Here is a 22583-nt window from a genome sequence, read left to right as displayed (position 1 = left end):
TTCCAGTAAGACAACAGTCAGACGCTTTATGTTGAGAGAAGCATAGGGAGGAAGCTGACTCCCGAAACGTCTTCTTAAGTACCAGGAAGGCACTGGTACCTCCCTAGGACACAACAGTTCTATATGTAAGCCCAGAAGTACCAGCCAGACCACCCTGATTCAGAAGACATGATGTGGCTTTACCAATTGACAAATATCTAGGGATACTAAGAACCAGGCAAGATGCTCTAATAAAGGGTAGAAGGAGAATATTTCCTTAGGATGGACTCAGACAACTGAGGACTAGGTAGGAAGGATTGTGAAGGGTCAGAGACCCTAAGGCTTTACTTGTCGCTTGAATCCCCTTTACAACTTCCCATCAAGTCAGCCAGGTCATGCTCCATCACTCCCTGAGGCTCTACCTCCTTGAGTCTCTCTTTGGTTAGAGGTGAGAGAAAACTCACCTCCCTGAGTCATTTCCACTTCCAGGGTTAAGTAGGAAAGGGCAACTCTTCTGTAGAATCATTTTTGTAGAGGAGACATTTGATTTGAAGAATATATAAGAGTAGTAGAAAACACAAATTAGAAAAAAGACCCCCCCAAAGATCATAAAGTTAATGACTACTTTAGATTAAGTGCTATTATATATGTGGCACTGATCCATGTAAAGCTGTCTTTTATTGCAGTCTTCACAACACCCCTGTGAGTTAATTGCAAATAATTGCCATCTTCATTTTATAGATTAACAAACAGAGGTTCGGAGAGGTAATGTAACTTGGCCAAGTTCACACAGCTGGTAGGTGGGAGAGTTAGGATTTGAATCCAAGACAGCTGGAAGAAAACTTCAAATTCTTAATTATAACATTCTAACACCTAATGTTAATATTTCCCCACTCTCAGTAGGGTTGGCTGTGGAAGCTGATAGTTTAATTTCAGACATGGTTTCCTGGGAAATAACATCACTAGTAATTTTTCAAATTAAAAGGAGATAACATACAGACCTCCCTGTGATCCATGGACTGAAGTCGCTTAGGTTTACCCATGTTTCAGCCTGACCTCTAATTTGGGCAAGAGTGGGCTTGGATATAGTGATCTGAAATAAGTCAGCAGGGCTTCCCACATACTATTCTTTTATATGTGACCCTACTCTTAAGAAAGTAATCTAAGAACAGTTCATCAACAAGAACCTTTTAATTCTGTTTATTCATGTATATTATGCTTCACTTGTTTTCATAATGATAAAATAGTAACTTTGGAAACCCAACTTATTTATTTCGATGTTCAGAAACATTTCTGGAAAAAAAAAACATTTAGGGAACATAAGGCAGCTTCAACCTTCCAATTTGTGCCACACAACACTGGATGTTCATGGGGCAGGAGTTAGGGGTGGACTGGAAGGAAGAGGAAGGAGTTGCTGGGTACTGGGTGACTAAGGAAGAAGATGTTCTTTTCCATCTTCGGGTTTGTGGTTTGTCTGCTGGCTGCTAACCAGGGTAGGGGACCTTTTTTCCTTTTCTCCCTCCAGGCAACGTACTCACTGAAATCGCACCACTCTGCTTCTCTTTTATGGTGGCAATAACAATGTTAGACACCATGCAGCTGGAGCTCAGAGCTTCCGGCCCTCAGCCACACTGGCACATGGAAAGAACAAGAGGGAAGGAAAACAAACCAGCATGCACACCCTGGCTAGATGCCTGAGTGCGCCAGGGAAGGGCTGGCTTTGAATTTCTTGGATTAGGAAAGAGAAGGTGCCTTTTATTCCTATTTTATCTACTGAGAAAAAGCTGGCCATACAACACAGGGCACTCTGAACATGAGAGCAGTTTGGTTTAGTGAGAAATGAGTGACTGCGGGGGCGGCGGGGGGTGGGGACCATGTGTCATTTTAGGTTCTGGCAGTTGCCCATTTCCTTATACATACTCTCTGTCATCTAGGCTTTTGTGTGCAAATTCTGAGGACTTGCTCTAAGGGCCACCAAGTAAGTAAGTGGCAGTTAGGACTCCTAATGCTTGCAAACCCTTTCATTACTGATCTGGATGGTGTAGGGGAAACTGCCTTGCTGCTGTGGGGAGTCAGACCACTCTGAGCAACGACCCAGGACAAAGTGGACAGAAACCTGAAAGCCATGAAAATTCAGCACCAGGATGACCCACACTTCAGTCATAAGAGGTGGACCCCTAAGCAGCCCCGATTTAGTCTTTGATCTGGAACTCAGACAGGTAGTTACATCAAATGAGACAGGCAGAGTGAAACAGAGCGATCCATTGCTCATTTTTCCTGTGCCCCAAGTCAGTTCCTTATTGGAGATCTGGAACTAACAGACTTTCTTCCCCATGGACTCCATTTACTGTAATTACTGCCCAGTGTGTCTAAAATGAAGTCCATTTCCCTGCCACCTCCTGAAAATCCACAATGTTCCTCAAAAAACAGCAGGCAAAGAACTTTGAGTCAGCTTACCCATGAAATATCCAGGTGCTACATTCATCAGCCTTGGTGATGTAATTCTCAGGCAGTAGTCCAGAACAGCCGGTGGTTAAGGAGGTGCCATAGATCCAGCCCTCACTGGTGCTGGTCTGCTCCATGGGAGACATGAAGATGAAGTCCCCAGGGACCAGCTCCAGCTCATCGTCATTCTGTGGGGTGTAGGGGTAGATCACCTGTAATGTCTGAAAAAGGAAGAGAGGGATGAGAGAGGCCCACATGTGACATGTTTTTCCAAGTGCCTCCAGGGCAGATGTGTGTTCTGCTTTCACAGTGCCTACGTCCAGATGTTGACATTTACAGGCACCCCTTGGGGCTGCAGGCTCTGAGTAGATTTAGATTTAGATCAGAAAGCATTTCTTCTCTTTTCAGAGTATTGTGGGTATGTGCTTGGTGCTACTGGATGGTTACAGACTTTCCTTCAGGCATGTCTTTGCTTCCCTTCAGGATTCAGATATGGTTTTCAGAAATTCATCTGTCTAAAAGCCCATAGGCTCTCCAGTAAACTGCTATACAAATGGGGTTGGACTTAGTTTCTCCTGCTCCATCACTGGAGTAGGCACCATAATAGACACCTGAAATATAGCTCATGAAAAGCTAGTCTTCCACATGGGGGTAATGAATGGGCCAGCTGGAGAGACTATCCTGTAGGAAAGCTTTGAGAATGAAGTATTTCTCTTTTTGTAGATGCAAAAGTCAGCTCGAGTTTGACAGATACCAGGACACAAGCCTGGATTTTACTACATTATATTTTTTCTTTTGTTTAATGTTTAGCATCTACTTGTAAGAATTCTTGAGTCTATCTCAAGTATGCTTTTCCTCCCTTCCTACACAGGGACTAAACTCAAAGTTTGCTATGTGATTATAAGAACTGAACTAACTGACCTTCATTGCCTTTGAAGCCCTTTTACTCTTAGTAACAATAATAGCTGTATTATTTTTTTGTTGTTGTTATTGTTGCACCCGCTCTGTGCTGAGTATTATCTTAAGGCTTTTCCATATACTCTTTGTGGTATACACAACAGTCTAGCAAAATATTATCACCATTTTACACATAAGAAAACTAAGGACTGGAGAGTTATAGAAGTTATAAAAGTGTATCAACAACTGTTAAAGGCATGGAGCCAGGATTTGAAGCCATGTGTGCTAGAGTCCAGAATTTATGTTTTTTGTATAACTCCGTCCTTCCTCTAGATTTCTATTGCTTGGCATATAAAACTGGCTTGACCCAAAGTAATCTCTAACATACAAGAGATTACATGAAGTACCAACAGGCATTTCTAAGTCCCAATCAAGTGAGAATGTAAACAGCAGAGGGATGAGACCTAGGAGTTTTCCTATGTATCACCTGCTGAGTGTCCCTGCCTAAACCACTTTCCTTCTCTGGACATCTATTACCTTACTGGAACGACCAATCAAACTTGCCTCCTGGGTACAGAAGAAAGAAGGCAAGAAGAAGTTTATATATGCAGGGGAGTGCAGGTAAAAGCCAAATGACCTCAGAAGGAAAGCTTTATCAGAAGGAACAGTAATAAATGAGCTTTTACAAATAAGAGATAAAAGAGGCCAAGTTATTTTTAGAAAATAATTCATGCGGGCACTTGCTGCCTCTTTCCCTCAGTGCCAATGTAGGTCAGGCAGGAAAGCAATTACCCTTTAAGTTAACTGGAGGGCAGTGTTGATTGGAAGATATTTCTTGTAAAATTCCATTGAATTCACCTTCCTTCTCTTAGAAAGGTGACTTTTCAGAGTCCAGCTGCATACAACCCTTAACTTCTTTTTCTTTGCCCTTGGAAGGAGTCCAATCAGCCACACCTTTCCAGTTATATTTAGGACTCATCCTAAGCAATTCTAGGAAATATCAGAATTCTTAAGTAAGATCAACCCATTCTGCTAGTGTTTTCACAGAAACTTGCATCAAATGACTCAGAAAAAGGACATGACATTCCCATCAGCAGAGTCAGAGAAAGCTGCATGTCCCTGACACTCACAGGCCAGATCATTAGGCCTGGACCTGGGGTTCATAGGTTAGTTCTTCCCAACACTTCCAAATCAGTGATGAGGTTACCTGATAGACCCTGAGGTTTTAACTTTTTTCACATTGAAAAAATATCTAAAAGAGATGTTAAACTAGAAAAAATCAGTTCTTTTGCTGTTCAGAACCTGATAAACAAATACAAATATTATTAAATAAATGTAGTTAATTGGATAACAAATTTTTCATTAAACTATGGAAGGATTTTTTGGGTGGATTTCCTATCCTTACTGGTCAGAATCCTTGGATTCTGGGTTCAGCTGTGGTCCTGAATTGCTATTTAGCTTTGGACCAGCCACTTAATCACTTTGTCTCAGCTTCTCCTTTGGAAATGAAAAAGGACTATATTATTTTTCAGAGATAGCACATGCTTCTCCTGGAATGTACTATGGATTCCCTCAAAACAAGGACGCCAGAATCATGCCAACTTTCCACCTGCATTGGGATTCAAATTTTCCACTGATGTCTCCCATGTGACACACACAAATTCTCACCATGTTTGGTCTGTGCTTTAATTTCATGTGTGTCTATTCTTTCTCCCTCACTGGATTCAAAGCCCCCTGAAGATAGGATCATAATTTAAAATTCTCCTATGTTCCATGGTACTTTGCATGTCATAAATAGTCAGCAAGTAGCTGTTGATTGTATGTTCACAGATTTTTTTTGTATATATGTGTTCTTCTCTTCACCTAAGATCAGGATGATGTGTTTTATCTATTAACACTGTGAATTAATATAATATTTAAAATTTTTCCAACATACTTTTCTCCCATATCTATTCTCCCATTCAATATCTATATCATTCCAATAAGGTTGGCAGGGAAGACAGAACAATGAGAATATTACACAGATGAGCTACTTGGCACCCAGAGAGGAGGGATGCAAGCTCAAAGCTTCCTAGTGAGTCTGGCAGAACCTAGACAAAAGCCTGGGCCAAATGACTCCTTGTCTGGTGCTCGTTTCATTGCCTTCATTTGGTACCCATCACCCTGCGACACCGAGCAGCAAAAGCGCTCCTGGTTCTGATTGCACCCCTGCACTGCTGGTAGCGTCAGGAGCCACAGTGAGCCATTACCTCATGGTTAGCAAATCGGATATCCCGAGAGAATATGGTAGCCACCCAGTCACACCCTAGTTTGACATCAATACTCTGAGCTAGTTTCTCTAGGGTTGGTAGGTGGCTAGCTTGGAAGTGGTAAGCCAGGGTCACATGCAGCTGCTTCTTATGAGGTTCCACATGTACTTCTGGAAAAAGGAAGGAAACAGTCTGTTATTACAAAGTGGTAATCATAGCAATGGTGGAAATTTAAGGAAGAACATAGAATTCTGCTTCCCAAATAACAAAGGAGGGAGTCCTGCGGTCAGACAAAGCTGTTTCTCTCCTTCACAGCAGCAGAATAAAGGTGTGCAGGGAAGGTGTGGGAGCGGGGTAGGGGGTATGGTGGTGGATAATAAATCCTGAATCGACCTTCAATTTGAAAGGTAAGGAGCCACATATCTGTAAGAGCTATGGATTAGCTGAGAAGGAATCGTTTTGGTTTGCTCCTCCTCCCAACTCCATTATCACCAGCCCCACTATTCAGATGAAAAAACTGAGGCCTAAAGTGATGAACTAACTTATATAGAAACAAAGAGCTAATTTTATAATCGTGTGAGTCCCAGAGCTATACTAACTTTGTTTTTAAATAAAGTCTCTTAGCTTCCGGGTGGCGCTGATGAGGAAATGAAAGAAAATAAAATAATTTTAAACATGGTTTCTTGACAGCATTTGGGTCAAGTAATTCTTTGTTGTGGGGCTGTTTTGCACATTGTGGGGTCTTTAGCTGCATCTCTGGCCTCTTCCACTGGATGCCTGTAGCATCCCCAAGTTGTGACAACCAAAAATGACTCCAGCCACTGACAAATGTCCTTTGGGGGGCAAAATTAACTTAGCTAAGAATACAGACTGTTATTCTAAGACATCCTAGAAAATAAAACAAAACCACCCAACCTACCTTCTCAAGGGAATGGCTTTTACTTCTCTTTTGTATGTCTTTAAGTGGAGGAACATTTCATCTACTGTCTAAGTTAGGCCCTGAAGAAGATGCAACTAGGCGGAATTTTGGGACTTTGAGAAATTAAGGGTCTTGCTCAAATCACACAGAGATAGAAATAAAAGTTGGATCTTTTGGTTTTGAGTACAATTTCTGTCTTGTTCTTGTCTTGTCTTGTTCGTGTCTTGTTCACGCTGTGTCCCTAGTACTCAGCACGTGATAGGGTTTCTGTGTTTGTTAAATAAAAGAATACACATGAACGAATCTTCTTAAAGGACCTTGGATGAAGGATGACACTAAATCTACTTCTAAAGAAATCTGGTAATGCCAAAAACTCTAGAATTTCTAGGCACAAGTTCTAGGGCAAAGACATGAAGGCATGCTTTTAGGTTGCAAGGAACTGGGCCATTTACATATAGTGGGGCTACCCAGTTCTCTAAATCACCACCAGGGGGCTGCACGAGGGCTGAGAAGCCAGCCAGACATGTTCTTAAGAGAGTGGTAGCAGATTCCTGGAGAGGAACTGACTCTCCCCTTTCCTACAAGGAAAGCAAGAAAGGGCCTGATTACCTCTCACTCATTTTGCTCTTTAAGAATCAGCTGCAGTCCTGGCCAAGACCTGCTTTACTCACTTGTGAAGGGTTTGGCTTTTGTGGGACATTAGTTTTGGTTCTTGTGGGCGTTTTTGTGGTTTTGACAATAGCTGCTGTGGGATAAGAAAGGGCCATTTCCCTGAGTTTGAGGGATGGGAAGAGGAAATCGTTTGTCTCTCTATTATGCCCTTTTTCTAAAGTATTAAGCTCCTCTGAAATGACAGGTTCCACCAAGTCATAAAGCAGACACTAGTCCCTGGGGAAAAGGGAGTTCCTGGGGAAGAGGTGTAAGGAGGCCCCAGTCCTGAAGTAGAGGAGATGTCTTAAAAGCCTAGAGTTCCCCTGAGAGTAGAGATCTTACTGTGACCCTGTTCAGTGATGCTGGGCCCTCATTACATGCTCCCTAGAGTTCCAAGCCTTATTTGGGGCTTTTCTGGTAAAAAACTGAGAGCAAAATGTCCCAAGTTGGGCATAAAAACAGCAGCAAGGAACAAAGGCAGGTGAGGTATAGGCCAAAAGTCAGGAGACCAAGGGGCAAAATGTGTGGCTCCATTCAAGTCTTTCCCTCTCTGGCCTCTGACTCTCCCTGCAGTGTGGGGTTGGCAAGCTCAGGTCTCCTCCAGCTTTGCACCCCATCACTCAGATTGAGTTGTGCAGCTCACACCATCTGCTCTGGGCAGGCTGGCCTCCATACTGTCCTCTGCACTCTCTACTCTGGTCAGGGTGGCCTCCATACTGTCCTCTGCACCCCTGTTCCTTTCTGCCTGTGCTCATGCGGCCCACCCTCCTGCAGGGCCCTTCCTCCACTGGGATCAACATTATCCTAGTGTGAGTGTCCTTTCTTCTGTGAAGGTGGAACCACTTCATCTCATGATGGCCTCTCTCTTCTCAGAGCTCTCTTAGCACACGGTGCTTGAATCAGGTTTCCCCACCGTGCCTCTAGCCAGGAGGAACCACTTCTTACTTTTTGTCGCATTCCTCATGGATAAACACATAGCAGGTATCCAATATATACCTGCTGATTGTGATTGTGTTCTTCAGGAATCCAACAGAGACTCCCCTCACCTCATTGTTAGTCTTTCTTCCTGCAGATAAAGTTCATGTTGAGCTACGTGAGCTTGCCTGCACCTCTAGTCAGACAGGAGAAACTTTACCCACTTCTCCCTCTTTTCCTCTTTCCATGCCTCTACCACTGTCTCTAAATCAACACACATCCTGAGCATCCCTTTAAGCTAATTCCTTTGATGGGAAATTTCAGTTGCTTGAACTAAGAGATGCCATAAAAAGAGCAGGAGACATCTTGAAGGGATGACATTTTTGGATGACTTCTGAGGCTTAGGGGCCTGTCTAAATGGTTTTAGTAAGTTGGAGGGAGTTTGGCTCAGTGGATTTTATTATTATTTGATACTTAGTGGTTCTGCTTCACTCTCTGTGCTATGCTACCCTCTGAGCAAAGCTCTAGGTCCTCAAGGAGTGAACTGCGAGACCTAGATAGATGCTTACTTGAGAGGGAGTTTGGGAGGAAGAAAGATTCTTTAATTCGGAAGTGAGAGGAGATGGTGGTGCTACTATTGGATACATTTATAGTTGAATGAGGAACAATCATTTGTATACTTTCGACTTGGAACAGCCATTGTGTTAGGGAGTAGTCACTGGATATTCTCTCTGGAAAGTTAGCAGGACAGTAGTTCAATATTTCTGAGAGGGAGGAAAGAGCTGTGGGGTGCTGCAGGAGGGAAATGGCTGTATTTTCATGTTCTGCCAATTTCTGTAGGACCCTCCACCTCCTGACTCCATCCCACTCTTTCCACAATAATTTCCTATCCCCTTTCTTCCCAACTTTTTGGTTAACAGGACCCAGGGCTGGCCTGGAAGCTGTGTTGGCTCACCAGTTTTAGATGCAGCCTCTGCAGCAAAGTCGGCAGCAAACTTCTTGAGGACCTCTGCGCTGTCTTCCTTTACGAAGAGGCCGATAAAGTTGGAGGAGGTATAGAGCTCCAGGGGCAGGGGAGCTGAGAATTTACATTTCCAGCGACTGACAGTGGTCTGCAGGGCTTCCCCTAGAGCATCCACCTTGCTGTCCTCACACTGGAAGGGGAAAGCAAGAGGCTACATTCAGAGACAAGGGGAGATAGATGTCTGCTACTACTTAACATTTGGCATCCTCTGCCCAGAGCTGGAGACTGATGATGCAATTACTAAGCCATCACTTCTGTCTGTGAGGAAGAAGAAGAGCTGCAGACTCCCAATTATCTGGAAACAGATTATCCAACTAGTAAATTAAACTGGGGCATGGTTGACATCTTCCCTCCCTCTCAGCTCTGATGTGCCACTTCTATCCTAGCCAGAATGCAGGAAGTCTGGTCCAGCAGAAAGAAAGAATGGAGGAATGTACCAGGAGAGTAGGATGAATTCTTGTGTATTTTCTACTGTTTTACATCACCTGTGCCTTTTCTATTCCTCTTAGATGATCAAAAGTTGACTCTACTTCCACCCCCATGTGGCTGGGAAGAATGAAGCTCAGAAAACTGTGACATCATCCTCCTACCCTCTTTAGAGAACTGGAAGAAAGAATGAGTGTCTCTAAACTCTGAAAGCTTTTGAGAAAGATCCTAGGATGACTAAGAGGAAATAATAATCATTTTAATTTTCAAAGTGAATGGTACAAGAGAAGGTGTTAGGAACATCTTTTTACAGAGAGAGAGAGAGAGAGAGAGAAATATATATCTCTAGGGGAAAAAACCTAAAATATTAAAATAAAATATTGTCTTAAAGTGCTAGCATTCTGTCTTGTCTTGAATATATGTGGATAAATCAATTCTTATCCATCTATACAGAGAGCTAAAGTAGAGTAATATATTACATATAGTGAGGGGGATTTAATTTAGTTATTAAATGAACTTTGTGATAGCTGGGATTCTGGACTAGGAATTATGGCAGGTGAAAGGTATCTGTCATCTCTAGAAAGATCCAGAGAGACAAAAATCTGTGGACGGCATCCATGTGGCTGAAGTCACTTTCTCTGTCTATAGATTACATTTCTTATTCCCAGCTCTCTAATACCTACTCCTTCCTGTTGTAAGAGTAGAAAGGCAGATAATATACAAAGGTGAAGCGAAGTTAGTGAAACTATTCCTGCTGTGCCTTCCAGACCAGTGTATCACTCAGTGGGTCAGGCTTGTCGCTAGGGTTCTGAGGAGCACACAGTCATCATGATGCCACACCAAACATGGCATGTGTCTGGGCCTTGGCAGATATTAAAAAGAGGTTCTGGGTGAGTAGCCATGAGCCTCACTGACTCCTTGAAGGCCTGTCCAACTCTAGGAGCCCATGACTATTTCTGCCTAATTCCTGACAGGCTTTTAGACTTTGGCTCCTGCTCACAGGGCGCTGGTTGGAGACACAGGGCACCAGGCTCCCCAGGTCAGGGGATGGGGGATTGTAGCTCACCATAAAGAATTGACAGAGGGTGATGTGGGGGAAGATGTTGTGTGCCTTATTCTTCCCGCAGATCTGCTTCGACTGTTGCCAAAAGTCAGAGAGCTTCTGTGCTAAGGGGCCAGTGGGACGGAGGTAGAGCACGTACTCCCGGGGCAGGGGGTCATCCAGGAAGGGGTCGCCCACATGGGAGAATAACCTGAAAGGGAGAAAAGAGCCAGTCAGGCCTCACTTGAGAATAATGGAAGGGAAAGAAGAACTTGAAGAGAGAGACCCACCCTATGATGCTCCACACTCAGGTACCACAAGGAGAAAGGTTTTCCCTTTTGCGCTTTAAAAATCTACCCTTTGAAGCTCACACTATATAACCAACTCTCAGATACACTAACTTCTTTTCTGCCTGTCATATTGCAGCCTACAACTCCCTAAAAAATAAAAACAAGCAAACCAAAACAACAACAACAAACACCCCCCCAAACCAAAACTAAAGCCACTATCCAGGAAGCATTCTTAAATAAACTCCAAATCCTTTCCTAATCCACCAGGACAGTTCCAACCCTTGCCTGTTCCTTCAGTTCAGTCTATGATTAAACCCTGTACCCCAAAAGACAAGGGAAGCTTCAGGAGGGTTGACTTGTAGGCTCTACCCTGGGTGATAATATCCCGAAACATAAGTAGGTTTTTACTAAATTGGTTTCCCACCATCCACGCACTTAAAGAGTATCTTTAAGTGCCTGAAGGGAGGGGAGATACTATGATAGGGACTCTATCTTGGAAATACTTTAAATTTCTTTAACTGGTGTTAAAGAGATGCACGCCCTGGGGCCAGGGCAGAGGAGGCAATTGGCTTGATAAATGGGCTTGTCACAAGATCTTTTAACTCATCTCTCTCCGCTCCCCTTCCTCCAAGAATCCATTACTGAAAGGCTGCACATCCCTGCTCATTCACATACACTTAGAGTTAATAATATGCTATTTTCTAAATTTATTTATTTTATACCAACCAGTCACATGCTGCCTGAACACTTCTTCCTCCTGTGGATGCCAAGGCTTTTTGTCTGGAAATAAAAATCAAATTTCTATTGTTAGCATTTTTAGCTTTAGCTTTTCTTATTGCCGTGGCAAGAATTGAATTCAAAGAAAGCAACATCAAAGCCTCCTCAGTGGTGAAGGGGGGACACCTGCAGCAGGATTTCCCCCCAAGGGTCACAGCAAGGCATATGGACAAAGAACTTGTAATTAATTTCCATGTGATTAGCACTGGATTTGCATTCAGCCTGACAGCCCATGCAGTCTATTTTCAGCAGGTTCCATATTGGGGTTTTCTTTCTACTTCCCTAAAAGTTGTCAAGGAGAAGGTTTTTCTCCTTCCTTTTTATCCAGTCACTCTTACTGACCCAGATCCCCCACAGAACATTGTGCTTTTTGTTGTTGTTTGTTTTTGTTTTTCGTTTTTTTTTTTTTTTGCAGCCCCTTGGCAAAGCATGTTAGAAAGTGAGGCTAAATGCCCACAAGGACATTTGGTTTGGTTCAATTCAGTGTCTCCTCCCAGCCACCTCCAATCACTGCCAACAGCCTCAGGCTGAATCCGTGATCTCCAACTATTTTACAGACCTCTTTGGGGACAAGTGGCCAGAGCAATGCTACTGTCACTCCCACTGCTGAAGAAAGAACTCAAAGCCCTATTAACAGCACTGCGGTATCTCAGGATGGTTATGGCAGTGAGGTCCTTGTGTGCAAGTGCATAGTAGGGCACTTCTGAAGTTTCAGACTGGTCTCCAAGAGCCAGAGAGTTCTAGGTTTGTACCTAGCTTTGCTATTCATCCATGCATTCATGTACCTATGCTTATGTTCATTCAAGAAATACTTGTCGAATTGCTATTATTTTGTCAGCACTGTGATAGGCTCTAGGAATACAATGAAAAGCAAGACTTATACGATACCTGCTCTCATGGAGATTTCAGCTGAGCAGGCATGAAAACATTAATTGTACAGATAATTATTTAATTATATCTGTGGTCAGTGCAACGAAGGGAAATCACAGGGAACAATAAACCTAGGACAGGGATATCTAACCAAAGCTGAGTGGTCAGGGAAAGCTTCACTAATGAAGTGACACTTTAAGTGAGACCTAAAGAATTAGACTCTTCTGGGTAGGGATGGGTGGTTGTGGTGGTGAAAGACATCTACTGCATGTACTCTATAGTGAGGTACATATATAAGAAGCCCTGAACAGTGCCTGACATGGGGGAGGCGACAAATACACCATCATTCTGGTCCCTTTGCATTACATTGATTCCCGGCCCTTGGGAGAGAGATGACAGGGAAGGGGATTCCAGTTAAATCAACACTCTTTCAAAGCTTCCTTTTCCTGATTGGCTGCTGAACCCAACTCCTCTTTCCTTTTATTGGTCCCTTTGTAGAGCAATTAGAAAAACTGATGCTATGAAAATTGTGGAAGGTTAAATCAGAAAGGACCTCAGAGATCATCTGTGACCCAACTTCTTCACTTTATACAAGGGAAAAGCAGAGGAAGAAAGTAAAGTAATGTGCTCAAAGCAGCTGGCTAAGGTGATGGCTGAGTGAAGGTCAGACTTTAGTCTAACTTCAAGGCCAGCCTCTGTAGCTCTGTTCCACAGCCCAAAGATAAGTAAAATATCTTCCTTTCCCTCATAAAAATCTGAGCACAAATGCCAAATGATCAAAATAAAGAAATTTGTACAGCTAAGTAGAACAGCATTAGAAATGACCAGCCTGATTATAGTTAAGATGGAATTATGGAGAAGTAAGACAGGTCCTCTGAATGCCTTGGAACAGAAGCTGCTGCAGAAAAGGCTGGAAAACAGATTTACCCCACATTCCCACACCTGGATAAGGTGCTTAATTGCTGTCAAATTGCCAGCCCTGTTTCCTTTACTGCTTACTAGGCAATCAGAGACCACACATCTTGCTTTTTTCCAGACCCAGAAACCATGTACCCACAAAAGAATGCAAATCATAGTCTTTTAGAAGTTAGAATTTCTGAGGAACTAAATTCATCAAAAAAGACCCATTGTTTCAGAAACAATTGGGAAAAGGAAAACTCATTTGTGGTACAATGTGCTATTTATATAAAGGATCTAATTTCTTTTTTTTTATGCCCTTCCTCCAATGAAATACATCCTACCGAAACTTATTTTTCTTTAAGCACTAGTAGTAAATATCCTCTGGAAGTGAGAGCTAATTAAGTCATGGTCTCTGTATCTCAAAAGAAAGTTTTGGAGAGGGTTCAAAAATAAAATTGAGAAAGATAATGAAAGATTTGGGTGGTAAAGCTATGATAAAAGTTTAAGAGAAACCAAATTCTTCTTTCTGAAGAAGACAAATCTGAGAGGTCTTCTATTTTATGGAAGGTCATTGTATCCGATGTTCCTTCTCTCATAAAGTTTAGACAAAATAAAATGAGCTTTAGCTATAACACAGAGGGCTCAAGTTAGTTACTAGAAAGAACTTCCTGGCAGTAATGTGCTATAAAGCTGTTTTTGTTTTTCAAGTTTCTAGAAAGTAGTCAACGATCTAAAATAGAGTTGTGTGAGTCTCTAGGCAAGAGGTCGCAGGAGGACTAAAATCCTGGCTTCCCTAATGAGCCATGGGCCCAGCTCTGCTGCTCCTTCACTTGCCGTCAGGCCAACGATGATTTGGGCTGCGTTTGCTCCCAGAACTCTGTCCACAGAACAAACTAAACACAGGCAGCAACAGAACACATTTCCCACTCTCCACCCTGTTGAAGAAAGACTGTTGCCGTAGAGCTCCCGCCTCCTGTCCATCCCATGGGTCCAATGCCAAGGGCAGTGGGGTATGCAGGGTGGACCCTGAATACCAGGCTGAGCCTGAACATCTGCTACTTCAGAGTGAATCAGAAGTTGGCAAAGACAGCTGGAAACCTTGAGCAGGTAAAGGGGGTGTAGCCCTTTAAACCCAAAGGTGAGTAGTAGAGCCACTGAGTTATAGCAACTAATTATTTAGATGGGACCTCTGTAGTTAGAGTCAGTGAGACATATGAACTGCTGATGTGAGAACATCTCTCATGTGAAAACATAAATTTGACTTCTGATCCTGGTCCTGCCTAAGCTTCCCAATTATTTCTAGGGTTTATTCTTAGCAGGATATGAAAAAAAAATGCAAATTCTCATGCACTGCTAATGATAGGGAAGAACAGCACAAATCAGATAAAAGTAATGGCTCATCAAAAAATCAGGCAAGCAGCTGTGAGGGAATGAGCCAAACTGGGAGGAACAAGCAGCACCCACTGATGGCATTTCTTCCTCCAGCTTGGATGGCTGGGGCTCCTCCACTGTGTGCACCCAGTTCAAGGTTAGTCTGGCCCCAGGGCTATGATTGCCCAACCACCAGGGGCACAGAGGTACCCTCATGACTTTAAAGGAGGTTTGGAAAGGAAAATTCCCTTTCCACTTTATGTGAAAAAAGAAGCATTTCTTCTTCCCTTTCCTCCTTCCTTCCTTCCTTCGCTTATTATTGCTTTTTAGCTTCTGCCTTCAACCCTTCTTTCCTCTCTCTCACCTCTTTTCTTCTTTCTTTCTCCCTTTCCACCTTACTCCTTCCCTCCTTTTCTCCTTTCCATTTCTCTTTTTCCCCTTCTCCTCACAAGGAACTCATCTAGGAAACCAAATGAAAATAAAAAATGGATTGACTATAGCTTTCTGATCTAAAATTTGACTTGTTGGTAACTTTTCAGAGAAAATAGCCTCAGATTCCCTGTCTGGACTCAGGCCTGACTAAGTAGATTCAAGTAGGTCCCATGTCCAGATCCAGAAGAATTCTCGCTCCCTCTCAGAGCCACAGGTTTTGAGCTTGACTAGAATTAGGATGATTTTTTTTGCAGCCGCCATGGTTCTTTGGGATCTACTACTGGGGTCTGACTCTCTCAGTAGTTCAGTTCTTCTCAGCTGAACACCAGATGTATGTCAGGCACTGTGTTATCACTGGGTATACAAAAGAAGAGGAAAGAATGATCCTTGCTCTTATAAAGGTTATAGTCTTAGAGAAAGAAACAGACACACAAGCAGCTTCTTACAATGCATTATGGCAGTAGCCATGATAGAGATGTGCAGTGTGCTAAGGCAGCTCAGAATATGGGTACTAACTCAATAAGAAGGAGTTTCTGGGGCTGAGGTTCTCAAATTGTACATAAAGCCACTCTAGGTCAGGAGGCCACAGTAAACTCAAAGAGGTGCCATGGGATAATTTAAAAGTTTGAGGCAAACATAGCAACATTCATCATCTATTTTACACCCCATAAGCCGGAGGTCCCCAAACCCTGGGCTGTGGATCAGTACCGTCCATGGCTTGTTAGTAACAGGGCCACACAGCAGGAGGTGAGGGGTGGATGATTGAGCAAATCTTCATCTTTATTTGAGACTGCTCCCTAGCACTAACATCACCGCCTCAGCTCCCCCTCAGGTCAGGCACTAGATTCTCATAGGAGCACCAGTCCCTGGTGCCAGAAAGTTTGGGGACCGCTGCCATAAGATACTAGTTCAAGGTAATTATAGTTTCAATATTAGATTGTGCTATATTCCCCCTGTTGTCATATCATTGTGAAGCTGGGTTTTTGGAAACGGCTGTAATGAAAAGCAAGTGCCCAGTGAAAACCAGTGTGGAATAGGAAATATGAGTGGCAGTGTCCAACCTGATTCAATAGTTGTACAGTGCCCAAAAGACACACACATCTCATTAGTAAGTAGTTGTGGTTATTTAAGAATTAAATAAAATATTATTTTTCTTTCCATTTTGTGCATTTTTTTTCACATGGCTCTTAAGTTGTCTGGAGATAAATACTTATTAAGTTGTTTGGATCTAACTAGTAAATGAACTTAACTATTAGGTATTTATGTTGGCCTATAGGCTCTATGTAAAAATTACTGAGATATTAAGGATGCTGTGAACTGAGAAAGCTTAGGATTCTGTCCTAGAAGAAATGGTGCTTGATCTGGATCTTAAAAGTAGAGTAAGAGCTGGTTAGAGAAGGAAAGGAAGAGAGAAGGGCATTTGAAGTGAAGAGCGTGGCAAGAGCTCATATATAAAGGCAAGAGAGAGCATTGTGTGTGCATGAAAGTAGGATTGGTGATGCTGGAGCAAGAATGGTAAATTTGGAAGAAAGTAAAGATGAAGCTGAAAAGGTAGGCAGGGGACAGCTCACAAAGGTCTTTATGCCATTTTAGAAAGCTTGGATCTCCCTCATGCAGAGGGAAACAATGAAGGATGGTAAGTCAGAAAAGTGCGGTCAGATTTGCATGTGAAGGATAGACTTAAAGGAGACCATTACTATGCCAAAGAATATTTAGAAATACTGTTAATATCAGAAGGGGGACGGTGAGAGGTTGAAATATAATGAGGATGGAATGTTGGGAAGGATGTTTGGATTATTGATTGGATGAATCTTGGAAACTGATGAGAATTGTAGCTTAAATGTCTTTGTGGATGGTAGGGGCATCCCTGAGTGAGAATGCAGGAGTAGAGACAAGTTTGGGTTGGGATGGTAGTGGGTGATGAGCTCAGGGGGGTCTGGGATAACGGCTAAATCAAGTATCATTAATAGATACCTGGTCTGGTTGTGGGGTACTATGTTCCTAAAGTTTTCTATTAGCTTGACTTTGATTTTTTGTCTCTGCTTGTAAGACAGGCATTTCTTTTGAGTTATCCAGTGAGCTCTATTTCCTGTCTAAGAAATCCCTTCAGCTCGCAATTCAGTCAATATTGAGGTCAGTAAATATTCAAGCAATCTCTGGCTCAGGCAAATAGGTTAACCCAGACTGCCAGGCTCTCGAGGATAACACATCTCTCATGTGCCTTCAGAAGACAGTTCATTCCCTATTTTATTGCACTTGACAAAACTCAAGTATCTAAAACTATGTAAAAAAAATAATAGGTAAAATATATATAACAGAAATGGAAATATATTCCTTCAAAGTAGTAAGACCTTAATGCAAGTAAGTTGAAAACTAATTTGTTGAGCTTTCCAATTACTGACATTGTTCTGTCCTTGACTTTAGGTGGCTGGTAGATACTTAATTGTGGCCCCAGGATCCTATCTGCCCTGTGCATTGGTTGTCTGTGACCAAGGTCTTATTTGTGTAGGAAAAGAGAAGACAAGGGGTCTTCATCCTTCAAGTGGATGAAGCTTTCTATGCAACTAAAATTAAGTGGTATATTTCCTTCATGTAGCTAAGACAATTTCAAATTTTAGAAACATTTAATGCTAACTGTAGAACTTTTAAAAATGTTCTCAACCTCAACGATACCAGTTGTTAAGTTTTCCACATCTAATACTGTGAATTCAATTAAAAGATGACCTAATTAATCAGCTATCTCATTCTTTTCCTGAGATCTGCTCTCAACTGGAGAATGGGCAGACTTAGGTAGAACCCGACTTCTATTTTTCCTGGTTGGCAAGTCCAGTCATATAGAGAAGCTACTGGTGCTACTAAGCAAAATTTTGGGATTCTTTTAGGGTTTATTTGAAAAACAGATGCTATCTTGTAATGCGGTTTTAGGTAGAAATATCAGAGGCTTTTATTGTGCTCTATGAAGAATCACCTGCTCAGTTCTGACTTTCTTCATAGGATGATATGAGGCAGCTTAACAGCCTACCTGAGGCTGACAGCTATCCTAAGAATAGAGGGCAAGCAGGTGACTCTGCATCTGTTTCTCCAACAGGAGAAATAGAAGAAGTCAGTAATGATTGAAGACCTTCCATACACCAGTATGGAAGGCTTAAAAACTCATGACAAACAGTGAATCTAGTATTGGTAGAAGCCTCTCTAGACCTGGGTGGCTCTACCCTGACAAGTCAGCTGTCTAATTGTCTCTGTGGTTGTCCCAATCCAGGGGCTCAAGCATTCTGAAGCTGTAGCTAAAGTATGAACTAGTGAAGTGAGTATATTGAGTAGTTGAAACACTGAGCCTAGAGCCCTGGGAAGCATCTCAGCTGATGACCTCCAAGCTCCTTTTCTTGGAGCCCAGGGAGAAGTCATCCCTAAACCTCTCACTAGGCATGATCATGGAGAACTGCTCCAGATTCTTGGGGTGCCTTTCAGGTTGGAATGGGGCTTCTTTGCAGGAGAGAGTACCCCTCATGTGCAAAGCCCCCCACCAGGAGCAATAGGGTCTGAGGATGGAGTGGATGGACACAAAATACAGAGCAGATATGAGTCCAGGTGCTCCGGGGATGGGAGATGCTTATGGAGCTGGCCAGGGATGGGAGATGCTTATGGAGCTAGCAATTCAGTCTCCTGAATTCACATACTATACTTTCTTTCATCCATCATTGCCTATTAATAAAGACTTTAGTTTCTGATATGGTTATCCTCTCATCTACCAGGGGACAATAAGATTGGTACACTTTCAGTCCCACCTTTAATTGATGGTCAGAAACCAAAGATAGGGGAGCATTTGAGGAACAGCCAAGAACCACACAAGCCAAGAAGGGGTGGAGGTGGTATTTTAGCCAAGCCTCCCTGGCTCAAGCAAAATGAAGGACTGGCCATACACTGTTGCCCCGGTGCGTCCTTGCAGGAGCTAGAACATGGGCACTTGTTTTCAAGTGCCCTTTCCCTGCCTTTCCCTAAAGGAAGTCATTTCCCAATTTGGTGCTTTAGTTTTTTCATCTTCAGAGAAGAAGTGATGAAAGCACACACAATGAGGTGAAGAAGAAAGATGTGACTTTATAAAGTATCTTGAGGTCCTCAGAAGCAAGCATAAGTGATAAACAGTGATTCCGTGGCTGCTGAGGATTTTGAGACCACTGTGTTTATTCTTCCTTATGACCAGACATGATTGCACTTCCTTCAGGATTGTACATTTGAAGGAAACTTTCTTGTTCTTACAAATCTTAAGAAGAGGGTACTCAACAATGTCTCTTGAATACCTAATGGCCCTTGCACTCAGAAAGTTCTTCCATGTGTCCAAACTCCTTCCACCTGTGCCCAAACTCATGTTACCTTTTCCATATCTGGTAGATCCTTCCTACCTAACAAAATAATTTATTCTGTCACTTTCACACAAGGAATTCCAGATACATTTTACTACCAAAGCCAATAAGATAGGCCTGCAAAGAGCCTGGGCAGTTCAGCTTAACAACTCCATTTCTGAAGTCTCTGTCCCCTTGGGCCTCCTCCCTGGGAAGCTAAAGGAAGGCAGTGGAGAGCAGCCTGTCAATAAACATAAACCATAATGGCCCTACCCATTTCCTATAGAGGAAATGAACCTAATGGAGAAAGATATATTGATCATAAAGACCAATTTCAGAACCAGTCTCCCGGCGGTGAACCTTTTCAGTTAGGGGGGGCTAATGGCCTATGCTTTCAACTGCTTTGGACTGTACATCTATTAACAATCAATGGACTAGCAAGCCTATTGGGGGCTGGCGATGCTACCATCAAGGCCGGCCAACGGCAAGGAATATGCTGGGTTTTTATTTTTATTTTTTTAATAAAGCTAATCAGAGAAGGGAAAATTTTTTTTCTGAGCTCTTTGGGGGTTTAAGAAGGATTTCCAGAAGAACTTTAACCTGCGGTGATGCCCCCCTTTCTCTCCTATCAATGAGATTTTCCAACCCATAAAGAGTCTATTAAGCAGCTTTCCTCAGGGGGTGGTTAGCAGGAAAATGCTGCTTAGGTTCCCCGATGTTTTTATGTGGCTGCGCCCAGTAGCCCATATGGGGAGACCTTGTTTTGTTCTTGCTAAAAGGGTTCTAGAGCTCTGGCCTCTGCTGTAGGGAGGCACAGTTTGTAATTGGGAAGCCAGCCATTAGACCGTGGCGGGACTGGGGGAGGGGCGCGGGGGGGTGACATGATAAACACATTTCTTTTTGTCTCTGTTGTAAGTCTCTCTGGGATCTATGCAATATCTTTCTTCCTCTCAGGATCAATGAATTTTTGCAAAGAAGCACATGTGGAGCATTGGCCATGTAAAAAGAGCACGTTCTTGGGAGCTAAATTCTTACTAGTTGTGGGACTGTGGACAAGTTAATTATCCTAAGATTCATTTTCCAAGTCTCTTAAATGGGAATAACAATACTTACACCTTGCAGGACAGAATGATGGTTAATATCAATATTAGATAATGTATTTGGAGAGTTCAGCACAGTGTCTGACATATACTAGGTATTTAAAAATAATACCTGCACATACACCTATGCATATTATCTAAATATCTTTGCAGTTCTCCTAGAATAAATGTCAGCAAGTTCCATGTTAATAGGAATATTTTAGAAAAACTGGTCACAGAAGACCCCGATCTCTTCTTTGCTAAAATGATCTGCAGCCATCTGGGAGGATCTTGAGAAGTGTATGGAGAGACAAAAGCTTTCCAGATAAGGCAGTAACAGAAGAAAAGGTGCAGAGGAAGTCTGTTGGATAGCTTTCACTGGAGGACACAAGCCACATTGTTGGGATGCAGGCAGGGGAGTTTAGCTTCCATCAGGAAGCCTCACTGAGAGGTGCTGAGTAGGGGAAGAACAGTTTCCACTCACTGAAGTTGTCCAAGGAGAGGAGAGACAGCCCTGAGCTGATGTGTATAGTCGTTAGGCACTAGGGAAGGCGGCCCAGGTCTCTTTTTTCCTCTAAGATCCCAAGTTACTTGTGATCCATGTGCAGCCTTTATTCCTCACTCTGCAATCTACCTCCCAAGGAAATAGGATAAAAAGTTTCAAAGGGTCAGTCCATTGTATGTAAACTATTATTATCCCTGAGAAACAGGACCAGAAGCTGTCTCTGTTTGCCCAAGGACACACGAACTGGAGACACAGTGACCACAAAATCAGATTAAATAAGATCATGAATGTTATTGTAACACTTGGTACTGTCCCTTGCCTATAATTGATATTCAATAAATATGGCCATGATTTATATTTTTATGACTATCTCCTCTCCAGGACTTTACCATTTCTGCATGCTTTCATACACTTTTCCTCCTCCAGGAGAAACCTGAGTTCGAATGTGGGTTAGTGCTCTACCTAGCTGCTCAGTTTGGTTTCATGTTTAAGGCATCAGTCTCTGGTCAGTCCAGAAGATTCTGTTTCTAGGTCATGGGTTCTATAGAAAACCATGGAAATCAGGTCCTCAGAGGGGCAGTATCTGTTGTTTAGAGTCTGTTTCTGCAGAGAAAAGTCAAGATGGTTTGGAGGCAAAGGTGTCCATTGAATTAAGAGGCTGTGTCCCTGTGGGGCACTATGGAGGGTGGGGAGTTAAAACAGAGACACAGCGAGCCCTCTGATGCCTTTTAAGCTGGCAGCCCAATGCACAAGTGCTCCGAGGTGTGTGGAAGGCAGAAAAGTTTGTGCAGGAAGAAAGAGAAAGCTGAAAAAGTAGCGACTGCACTCAGGGAGGCAGGACATGACAAGAGAAAAAGACAGAGCTCAATGACAGTAATGGTGTATAACACCCACACCACCGTAGTGCTGAAGCCTTTCTTAAGACTTTTATATAATCACTTATGGATCTTCCGAACAGCCCCGTGAAGTATGCAGAACATCGTTGTTATTTTCATTTCACAGATGAGGAAAAGGAGGCTTCAGAGAGGTTCAGAGACCTGTTTGGCTTACATAGTAATGTAGGCCAAGGTGTGACTAGAAAGAACTCGTCCAGAAATCTGAGGAACCACTGGTCTCAGGGAGTGAAGGAAGTGGTAGGGGTATATGGAGTAAGTCTCCGCTGCAACAATTGGCAGGTGGGATTTAAAACATAGAGAGGAAACAGCCCCACCTCAAATCCACCAAAAAAAAAAAAAAAAAAAAAGGATCTGAAAGCACAGGTGAAAATGAAGAGGTATTTCAGGTTACAAAAACTAATTTTTTCCCTCCTCCCATTTCTACCTCCTCCCTCTTTAAGCTACTAAAATCAGCTGAAAATACTTAAACATGAATGATTTTTAGTCCTTCTGAAATGGTTTCAACCCAAATCTACAGGAGAGGCTCTGACTCATAGCCTTGGTGGGTCAGACAAAAGTACATAGAGCAAAGAGAGC

At 42.7% G+C, this 22583-nt stretch overlaps 1 protein-coding gene across 2 annotated transcripts in view; it reads right to left on the bottom strand.

Annotated features, from left to right (window-relative positions):
- Positions 1 to 22583, bottom strand: part of UBASH3B (ubiquitin associated and SH3 domain containing B) — a 144920-nt gene that overhangs the window by 33120 nt on the left and 89217 nt on the right. The window contains exons 2-6 of one of the 2 annotated variants that reach the window (XM_039874725.1): positions 11564 to 11617; positions 10572 to 10758; positions 9011 to 9209; positions 5571 to 5740; positions 2437 to 2645 (exon numbers count right to left, since the gene is read on the bottom strand). In XM_039874725.1, coding sequence (XP_039730659.1) covers positions 2437 to 2645; positions 5571 to 5740; positions 9011 to 9209; positions 10572 to 10758; positions 11564 to 11617 — 819 coding nt within the window. Of the gene's footprint in view, positions 1 to 2436; positions 2646 to 5570; positions 5741 to 9010; positions 9210 to 10571; positions 10759 to 11559; positions 11618 to 22583 lie in introns of both variants that reach the window. The other variant, XM_039874726.1, reaches the window with a different exon arrangement.

Source organism: Pteropus medius, unplaced genomic scaffold (assembly GCF_902729225.1).
Source record: "Pteropus medius unplaced genomic scaffold, Ma_sr-lr_union100, whole genome shotgun sequence".
NCBI lineage: Eukaryota > Metazoa > Chordata > Mammalia > Chiroptera > Pteropodidae > Pteropus > Pteropus medius.
This window is presented reverse-complemented; position numbering and strand designations above follow the sequence as displayed.